At 48.9% G+C, this 9,818-nt stretch overlaps 1 protein-coding gene across 4 annotated transcripts in view; it reads left to right on the top strand.

The window, feature by feature from the left end:
- Positions 1-4,949: 4,949 nt before the first annotated feature.
- L3MBTL3 (L3MBTL histone methyl-lysine binding protein 3) overlaps positions 4,950-9,818 on the top strand; it is an 87,863-nt gene continuing 82,994 nt past the window's right edge. For 2 of the 4 annotated variants that reach the window (XM_068425252.1, XM_068425283.1), the window contains exon 1: positions 6,314-6,389. In XM_068425252.1, coding sequence (XP_068281353.1) covers positions 6,364-6,389 — 26 coding nt within the window. In that variant the 5' untranslated portion in view covers positions 6,314-6,363. Of the gene's footprint in view, positions 5,001-6,310; positions 6,390-9,818 lie in introns of those variants that run through there. The other 2 variants (XM_068425264.1, XM_068425273.1) reach the window with 2 other exon arrangements.

Here is a 9,818-nt window from a genome sequence, read left to right as displayed (position 1 = left end):
CATCAACTTGTCTTCTTTGTGCATATTTAAAAATACAGCCTTAGCTCTCAGAGTGACTACTAGCTTTTGGATGACAGGTCTGGAGTATCCAGCTTGAACAGGCTTTCCAATGTAATGCTGTGCTGCGAGGCTGTTGTAATCTTACGCATGGTTGAAGCCAAAGCCTTTTGCTAAGGGAAATGATAGTGGCCCTTACATGCAGCGTGTGCCCACACATCTTAGAAAAAAGCATGAGGGAATAGAGCTCTATGTCAAAAAGAGCCCTGTGGTGATTGCCTTCTTCCCTACCTGTAAGCAAGATGATGCTCATTACTACCCCTTCAAACTTCTTTTGGTAAACTCCATTTTTAGAGACTCAAATCCCTTGCTGTTCTAGCTTTGCCTGACACAGGTTCCCTCTCTTCTTCCCCCTTTCCTTCCTTGCTCCCTCACACTCTGTTTGCCCCTTTCCACATCACTTCTCCTCCTCTGTGGTAAGTCTCTCTTTTAATACTCCCCACCTTTCCCCTCCCACAGGACCTTTATTCTTACCGATTTCATTTGGCCTATCATCCCTTCCAGATCGCACAATCTCTGCCATACCTTTGTACCCCTCCTCCCTACCACTCAAGATGGTGCCCTCTCCTGCTTCCTTCAACTGATCCAAGCTTTTGCCAGTTCTCCAAGCCCTTCCCTAATGCCCAACCCGAATGTCCAAGCTCCTAGCTTCAGTCTTCAGCCCTCATCAATATTCCCATTAGAGGTCCTAATTTGCATTTGCCCCACTCTTACAAATTACTTTTTCTGCTTTTACATCTCATTAATCTGGTCCAATACATCCTAAACTTTTCATAGACAATATTGCTCCAGATTCACTTCTGCACTGACAATTGCACAACTTCCATATCTGCCTTTGAATGTCTTCAGGATGAAGACCACTTCCAGAAATCTTTGCAGTCTTCCAGCTTTCATTAAATCTTTGAAACACCTTCTTTACAATGCCTCGAAACTCCTCATCTCTAGAAATAAGCTCTCTAAGGCTGCACCTCAGGTGCATCCAGGTGCGTATTGGGACGAAACCTGGCTGGAAAACGCTGCAGTTCCTTTCAAGTACTCACACTCAAGCTTCCCTCCCAAGAAAAAAGACTGTTGCATGCCTGAGTCTCACTCTAGTACATGGTTGGGATGTGGCCAGGGCACACGCTCAGATTTGAAAGCTAGGAAGTATTACAGGTTTGCCAGTTTAGTGTGGCATCCAAATCAACTTTGATAAGTATTATGGGATATGTAGCAAAAAACCATCCAATTGCCCATGTAACTTCCACAGGGAAGATTCTATTGATAATGGGTCAGTCGTCATTTCTTCACATCTGCAGGGACATCAAGTTCAGAGAGAACACTGTTGAGAGGAACTGGAATCACCATGGATGGCAATTTGCCTGTCTTTCTTGCTAGACAGGCACAGACACCATCTCCCCTCATGCCCAATTTCTTAATGCTTTTACACTTCTATTTTCCTGGCTTAGAGTTTTATGTAGTATCATATACAACATCGGTTTTTGCCAGTGATTGCCCTCAAGCCCTCTTTCCTGTCCTCCTGGTTTGGCTTGGGGAAGAATCACGTGGCAGACTGCTGGCTGCCACTGGTGAGAAAGGTCACACAATGAGCTGCACAGGTTGCTAGAAGAAGGGTAATAAAATGTCACGTGCAGGCTATTTTTTAGAAATAAGGACATCTTTAAGGTATCTTAGCTTGTATTTCAGAAATCAAGACCCCAGAAGTGCTAAGTGATTTGGTTAAATGTAAAGACTGATTCTCTTTTTCTCAGTTTATTTTTAGATATTTGCTGAGGAGCCATGAGGTCAAATGATGGTATAAACCCAACATGCAAACTGAATTGATAATGTACATTTGTTTCCTCTCACCACCTTAAATGGTATTAAAGATCTGGGATTTGGAAGCCGTATATATGGATGCTCATGCGCATGCTCTTAGAAAAATTATCAGTATTTGGCTACAGCACAAACACCTATTGAACAAGTTACAAGAATACTCAGAGAGAGACCAAATTTAGCTACTCCAAAATCTGTCATTAAACATACTGCCAAAATCATATTAAATGCCATACTTACATGTAGAAAACAAGTGTTCAAAATGCGCTGTCTTCGCAATACAGATGGAAGTCTAGTGTTAAATAAAATGGCAACAGAACTAATGTTTAAAGAGCATATTTGAATAACGTTTAATCTATTTTTACTCAATAATGCTTTATTGACAAAATAATGGGCTTATTATACATCATGAGCTGCCACAATATGATTAGGGCAAGGATCGAAGCAGAGACAGAGAACAGAAGGTACCTTTATTAATTTCTTAGCTCATTTTACTTTAATCAAAGAGCTGTCCATTTGAAACTACCGATCCAATAAAGCATCTATGCTCTGGTTCAAATACTCAGTTTCAGTTCCGACTTCCAATATATATCCTTCAAGGAGCTTTTCCACCTGTGTCATTATTTTCTGTAAGGGTTTACACTCCTACGACTTCTGCAAGTACATTAGACGGATTAGAATATAACAGGGTTTTACAAGTTTTGTGTTTCCCTTTAAGATTTTCAAAGGAAAAGGGACTAAGTCTTTCAAGCATAAATAAAATAACTGCAGATAACTCATCATCTGTGTTCTTAGAAATGCATCTTCATGACAGGGTATGGTACACCCTCCCCCAAAACCTCAATGTCATCTGGAGAAATAATCAGTACAGGTCAAGTGTCCTAAAGACTTTTAAACAGCACCAAATTGTATCATTCTTTAAGTGTCTTCTGCAAAGCCCAGATAATTTAACGCTACAATAGAATAATCTAATTATTGGGCAACTATCTGCATAAAAACTTCTCGATAACATTGGGAAATGATTTTCAGAAAAACACTGAATGACTTCAGTTACAGTTTATTCTTTGTTTCTAATCCATAAATTTTCTCAAGTAAGAGTTCACTGGTGGAAAGTAGGAATTTTCTCATCCTTTATGATTTTTTGCATCTGTGTTTTAGAAGAGTTTAAATGTATGTTATTACTAATTATTACAATTAGGTTAATACTATTTTCTGTAATTAGTTTCTAATGAACATATGTTCATTGATGAAAACTGCAGCCTATATGCAATGTCATTTGAGCTGAAGGGGTGTGAGAAATGTTCTTCATAAAATAAGTACTATGTATTGTGCTTAGGCACCAATCCTGCAAACACTTAGTTGTGAGCCCCATTTTACTGCTGTGAGAAGAATTAATTTTAATAAATAGAAACTCTCAAGATAGTATGGTAAAATCCAAGTAAAGTCACATTTAAATTGTTTGAGCACGGGCATAGTTTAAGGGAAGAGATTTATAATGTTTGATTCTTAAATATTTTAATACACATTCTTAAGTAAATACTCTAATGAGTGGAAGCTGAGACTGAGAAGTTATCCCGTCAGAGAAGGACCACCTCTATCCTATGTCCAGTGCACTGCTCTCCCCGCCATGGGGACACTACCATAACACAGTATGTATCCATAATAGCAAAAAGGTTGTATTTGATCTTATATAAACCACTTCATTAGTTATTCTGACTTTGTAGGTGAGCATTTTTGCCATGTATTTATTTCTATTGATATTTAATGCTGATATTTATTCATGGATATTTATTATTATTTATTAGTATTTCTGTTCTAGCAATTTGGGCCAAAGTTGTCACTGTAATTGTAGAAGGAAGTGTGTATAAAATCACGGGAAAGTTTGGATGTTGATAATTATTGGGATTAACAAAAGATGTATTGAGGTTTGAAGGTTATTTTAAGTGATATATAATAATACGCTAAACTATTAAAAATTCAAAATTCACTTTGCCAATTTTTGCCTTAAGGACAGTCATCTTCTGTGTTCTGAAAAAGTATTTCTGATAATTACGTTCTGTGTTGTTTTATACTATGCCTACAAGTATATATACACACATTTTTCAAAATATCATACGTACAACTGACTGTAACCCTCCATTCTCCCTCTTCCCCAGCCTAGATAGGCCTCGTGTAGGTCTATTTTGCCAAATGTTCTTTTGCCTAACAGACCTCCTTGTAGCTGAAGGAAGCCCGCCCTGGCCAATCCCATAAAATGCCCAGAGCCTTCAGTTTTTACTGTTTTCTGAACAAGAAGTGACAAAAAATAACTGCTGAAGTCAGTATTTGTCTTTGTGACTACCGGGCGACAATGGAGAGAATTCAGGCAGGTGTCACATTTAAAACTACTTTTAATTTGTGAGCTGCCCAGGTTGTGAATGAGACGAGGCCCATTATAAGGAATATTTCTGTGCTGAACGAACCCCTGAATTTCTGGAGTGCAGGAGGCGCCTGACTCGGCGCTGCCGGGTCTCAGACCTTCCTCCGGGTGCCCCCTCGCTGGGAGCTGCGGGGGGCTGCCCCTCTCCCGCAGCCTGCGGGACCGCCACTGTCACTCCCGGTGCGCGACTGTCCTAGCTCTGCCTCGGCTCCGTTTCATGCCGAGGCCGGGGGCCAAGAGCCGCAGCGAAGCTCTCCCCGGCCTCCCGGCGCCCACCGCCCAGCCTCCCCAGCACCTGGCAGGGCCGCCGAGGGGCAGACGCCCCCCGCCCCCTCCACAAAAAGTGCAAGGCGTGATTTTCGAAAGCGCCCAAAATAGCGCGCGGCTGCTGCACAAGTCTCCTTATTATTCCTCCAGCGTCGGCAGTAAATCAGGAGGGGTGATGCACCTCCGTCGGCGCCGTTGTTGGCGGCCGTGTTTTTGGGAAAGGCGCTGATCGCCGCCGCCGCCGGCTGCCGGTTGCCGGCGGCTGGGGCGCAGCGGCAGCGCCGGCGAGGAGGAAGAGGAGGAAGAGCGGCGGCGGCGGCGGCGGCAGTTTCCCCTTTCCCCAGCCCTGGCTCCGCGGGCGCATGCTCACTTGTGCCCGCAGCCCTGGACCATATTTGTCAGGACTACTCGAGAGACGGAGAAAGAGAGAGAATTTGGGGGGGTAAGGAGCGGCGTGTTCCGATCTAATCCGCAAGCCGTGTAGGGAGCTGCAATGGCAAAGGCTGGTGATGGGTTTTAATTTTCCCCCTAGGTGAGGATGAAAGTTAGAGCCCAAGAGATAAAGGGAGAGGCGCACCTCCTCTCCCTCCCTTACGAAACGTATCTGGGGAAGGGGAAGGGAGGGGGGGGCTTCTCCCCCACCACCTCGAGCAGAAAGGATGGAAGTTAATGCCGGGGAAAGTGGGCAAGTGACTCGCAAGTGGCTGGGGAGCGGCTGGGGCGCCGGGGGTCTCACTAAATCATAAGTGTACGAGTGTGAAAGAGGAACAAAAGAAAGAGAGAGGTGCCTGGTATTTCTTTTTCTCTTTCCAAACACATGAAGGGAGTACATGTATATATACGTGCGCTATATATTTATATACATACACAGGCACGCACGCACGTATGTGTATGTACATATATATATATACACGGGGGAGGGAGCTGTGGAAATGCGTTAGGAGGGGGCCTTTTTTTTGGGGGGGGGAGGTGGTTCCGAAGGGAGGGGGAAGGGAAGGGGAGAGACATTTTGCAGACTTGCCCCACCAATGAGCTTGTCATTTGGCTCCATTTAATGACACTTACGGGGCACCGCCGCGCTGTTGGGAACAATGTGATGCGGGTGCAGCGGCCGGGCGGCGGGGGGGGGGCTGTGTGTGTGTGTGTGTGTGTGTGTGCATGGGTGTGCGTGTGAGCGCCGGGCGGGGAGGGGGGGAGCCGACGGGAGGGAGGGGGCTCGCTGGCACCCGAGCCCCCCCCTCCCCAGCCCCGGCTCTTTGTTCACACAGGCTGAAGGACGCGGAGAAGTGCGGGCTGCGAGGGGGGTAATGCGCAGCGGAGAGGGGTGTGAAAAAGCCCCGGGTTTTTTGGTCGTAAGCGGCGAGAGGTGGCGGCCGCCGGGATATACCGGTTGAATGTGCCGTGGGTCCCCGTGTGCGAAGGCCTCTTCAGCGCGCAGCGGAGAGAGTTTGTATTTTCCGTCGCTCCTGCACTTTGTGTGATTGTGTGCGAGAGATATTTAAAATATAATCATCTCCCAATTTCCGCCATTTTGGGGAAAGTTTGCACACACATACACATACCAAAAAAAAAAAAAAGCTCGTAGCAATTTTTTTTTTTTTTTAAAGAGGCGGAAAAAAAAAAAGTCTTTTGCTCGAGTGCTCAGTTCCTGCCTCTGTGCGGTGCGTGCGCCGCGCTCGCTGCGGCAGACATGTGAGGCGGCGGGGGAACGGCCCCTGGCCGCTCCGGGCTGCGTGCGGCGGCGGGGGACGGCGCCTGTCAGCGCCGCCGGCTCCGCGGGCTGGCCTGGGGGGGGCTCCCGGAGGATGGCCCCGGGGTGCCGGCGGCGTACGTGAGTGCCCATACACGCGAGTGCGTGTTTTGCTGAGGATGGGGGGCGCGGGGGGCAGGGAACAGCAGACGGCTTTTCTGTGAAGTTGCGCGCTCTCGCCTGAAGTGCGGCCGGCGTGGGGGAGCGGCCCCCGCGCACACGCCCGCCTCTCCCTCCCCGTCTCCGCAGCCGGTGCATATAACAACAGGATATAGGCACACTTGTTCGCGCTAACGTGTGTGAGGCGGTGTTTTTTCGGTGGGGGGAGGGGGAAAGCGATTTTTTTGGGGGGGGGGGGGCGAGCGGCGGAGGACGGAAAGGCGCTCCCGCGGAGCGGCCGCCCGACCCCGGCCGGGGCTGGGGAGAGGCCGGTGGGGTGGCAGCGCCCGGGACGGGGGGCGCCGCGTCGGGGCCGAAGCGGAGCCCGCTCCCCACCGCCCATGTTTTTCCTCCCCTCCCCGTCGGAGCGGGCGCACACGAGAGCGTGAGAGAAAAAGTTGCAGCGCGGGGCCGGGCGCTGGAGGCTGCGGGGCCGGGCGGGGGCGAGCCCTGCGGGGAGGCGGCGAGCGCCGGCCCCTCCCGCGGGAAGGGGTGACTGCTCCGCTGAGGGATGCCCGGAGGTCGGCTGCGAGCGGCCGGGGAGCAAACCCATAGAGTCCCCTAGAAAAAAAAAAAAAGAGAGCTCGCCCCCCTCCTCCTCCTCATCTGCGCTGGGGGAGGGGAGGAGGGAGGAGAAAGTAACATTTTTCTTTTAGTTTTTTTTTTTTCTTTCCACTCGGAGACAGCCGCCTTTTCCCGGATCCCGGTTTCGGGGGGTGGAGGGGGGGGGGGCGGGGAGGGAAAAAAAAAGGCAAGAGGACCCGGTAAACAAGCAGAGTCCCTCTCTCGTTGTGCAACTTCCTCAGGAACACTTAACACCCAGTTCCTCTCCCACCCCCTCCCGCACCGCGCTCGCCCCCGCCGCCGCCCCCAGGCCGGGGCAGGGGGGCACTCTGCCCCAGCTCGATTTAATTGCCCGGGGCGGGGGGAAGGGGAAAGAAAAAAGGCAAATTCAGAAGAGAAACGGAGCAGCTTGAGAACCGCTTTCCCCGAGCGCTCGCCCCGAGGAGCCGGCCAGGACGGGCGGGCGGGCGGGCGCTTTTGTTTCGGTGGTTCTGCCCGAGCCTGGGGAAGACGCGGACCTGAGCCCGGGTTTTCTCCAGAAAGTTTCAAGTGCAGCAAAAACACGCCGCAAAACTGGCCAAGGAGGGACCTCTGGTGGTAGGCCGCGGGCTGCCGGCGCCGGGGAGCGGCGGCCCGCGCCCGCCGGGCCTCGCCGCCGCGTTCCGGCTGCCGCGCCGGGCCGCTCCGCTCCGCCGCGCCGGGCGGGCAGGCGGGAGGGCCGGCTGCGGGGCCGGCCGCTGCCGGGGCTCGGCGGCTTCCAGCCGCGCCGGCGCGGGTGGGCCCGGCCCACGGCCTGCGTGGGGAGCGGCCGGGGCGCGCCTCGTGGCCGTGTCACTTGTCCCACTCGAGAGCGCGGTTTGAGCCCCGATGAGTGACGCTTCCTGGAACGGAGGCCCCTGGAGATGCGGCAGCCCCCCGGGTGGTGAGGGTCACAGCCCCTTCCTTCTTTTAGTTACCTGTGCTTACTAGCATGGTCTGCGTAAGCTTTACAGTGAGAGGTAGCATGAGTTATATTTTCAATTTTGTTCTATTTTGTTTTTAATTTCCCTTGTATAGTTGAGTGGTGTTGGACGGAGCATTTTTGATTTTTGTTTCTGCTCGTGGATGGACGCTCAGTTGTGGGTGCTAAAAATCAGGTGGCAAGCGTAAGGAAAGCTCAAGATACAAAAAATTCAGTGTGTGTCTTTTTGGGAAACGACATGTTCAGGATCGTAATACAGTTTTCTTAATGCAGATCTAAAAGCTGTTCAGGAAACTAGTGTTTTTTACCAAGGTAGTCATCACGTTCATCAGAAGTTTATATGATGAACATCTCTGAGAGAAACTCCCTGAAACTAGGGGCTGAAGGCAGTAAAGCGCTCCACTTAAAGCAGGGTGATGCCGGGTACTCATTTTTTCCTGGTGTTACTTCAGTGGCTTTGACTGTGGTCTGGTTGGTCTTCTTGTGAACGCAGTGCTCTAAGGAACGTGGATGAAGCAATCATCTTGGGTGGTTTTTGTTGTCAGATGAGAAACTGCAGTGAACTCTGGGTTTGTTTGTTGTTGTGATGTATGTTTCACCTTCAGTTTCATGAGTTTTTCTAGAGTGTTGCTTTAAAAGTTCTAATGACTTAAGAAAGTGATTATGTAATGAGTCTGTTTCCTCTGATTTGTTCAGTTTTACTGGGCATCACCTGTTCTGTGAAGAGAGATGGTTGACTTTTTGTGAGCTATTCCATTTACTCTTTGGGTTTTTTAATACTGCTGGTAAGTAGGACGATGGATTGTGAGTGATGGGTGTGAGGAGCCGGTGTTTACCTGGTGTAGAGCTTACTGAAGAAAGTGATAGCGTGTGTGTAGTTGTAGCTTACTAGTGCTCCAGTAGTTGGACTGCTCATCACCATGGGAGAGATGAGCTTGTTATGAATCGGGGAGAAGGGGAAGTCTATAAATGCAGTAACCTGCTGAGTGTACTTAGGAGCTAGAAAAAGGTCAATTAATTGTTTAAGGACAGCAGAGCTCATGGAAGTTGGTGAGAACCGGCAGAAGAGGAAGAGGAGGGCATGAGTCAGACAAAAGCAGTGTTCAGACGTATATTGAGTTAACTTGGGGTAAAAAATAACAATTTTATTTAGGTCAGGTGATATTCAGTGTGAAGATCTGGTGTGTCACAGTTCTCAAGGGGGTGCCTGCCTGCATGGGGAGGGAAGGAGGCACAGATAAACAAAGGCAGAAGTTTTCTGTAACTTTCTGTGCCTGGTGCAAGGAATTAAGAGAAATTAAGAAATAGGATTTCAGAGTCATTGTACTCAAGTCTTCCTATCTGAGTAGGTTAAACTTCCACTCAGGACTGCACAGACAATAACGGAGTCATGAAAGCGTTGCAGAGGAAATCCTTTTTTGGTGTGAGGTGTAGGTTCTTTATAAACAAGGTGAAGGTTGTCAGTGGTAAGATGCATTAGATGATGGGATAGCTTTGGTATTGGGTAACTATTGTTATTACAGTGTTCTGTGGATATTTGCAAATGAGGTAGATGAAGGCTGTGTGTAACTGTGTTACCCAGTTTCTAGCAATGGTGTGGCAATACCTGTGTTAGAGTCAGGTGAGGACAGCGTGAACCTCCTTTAGCACTGCTGCAGACTCAGGCTTCACAGCATTTTGTGACTTATCTGTCGCCAGATTTTTTCTGTGAGGAAAAAGGTTTTAAGCTGATGTAGTGGGAGCAGGAACAAACATACACAGTACCCCTGCAGAATCCAGCAAGCAGAAGAGTAGCAGCAGATAAAATAAGAGGAAGTAATGCTAAA

This window comes from Nyctibius grandis, chromosome 1, assembly GCF_013368605.1.
Source record: "Nyctibius grandis isolate bNycGra1 chromosome 1, bNycGra1.pri, whole genome shotgun sequence".
NCBI classification, from domain to species: domain Eukaryota; kingdom Metazoa; phylum Chordata; class Aves; order Nyctibiiformes; family Nyctibiidae; genus Nyctibius; species Nyctibius grandis.
This window is presented reverse-complemented; position numbering and strand designations above follow the sequence as displayed.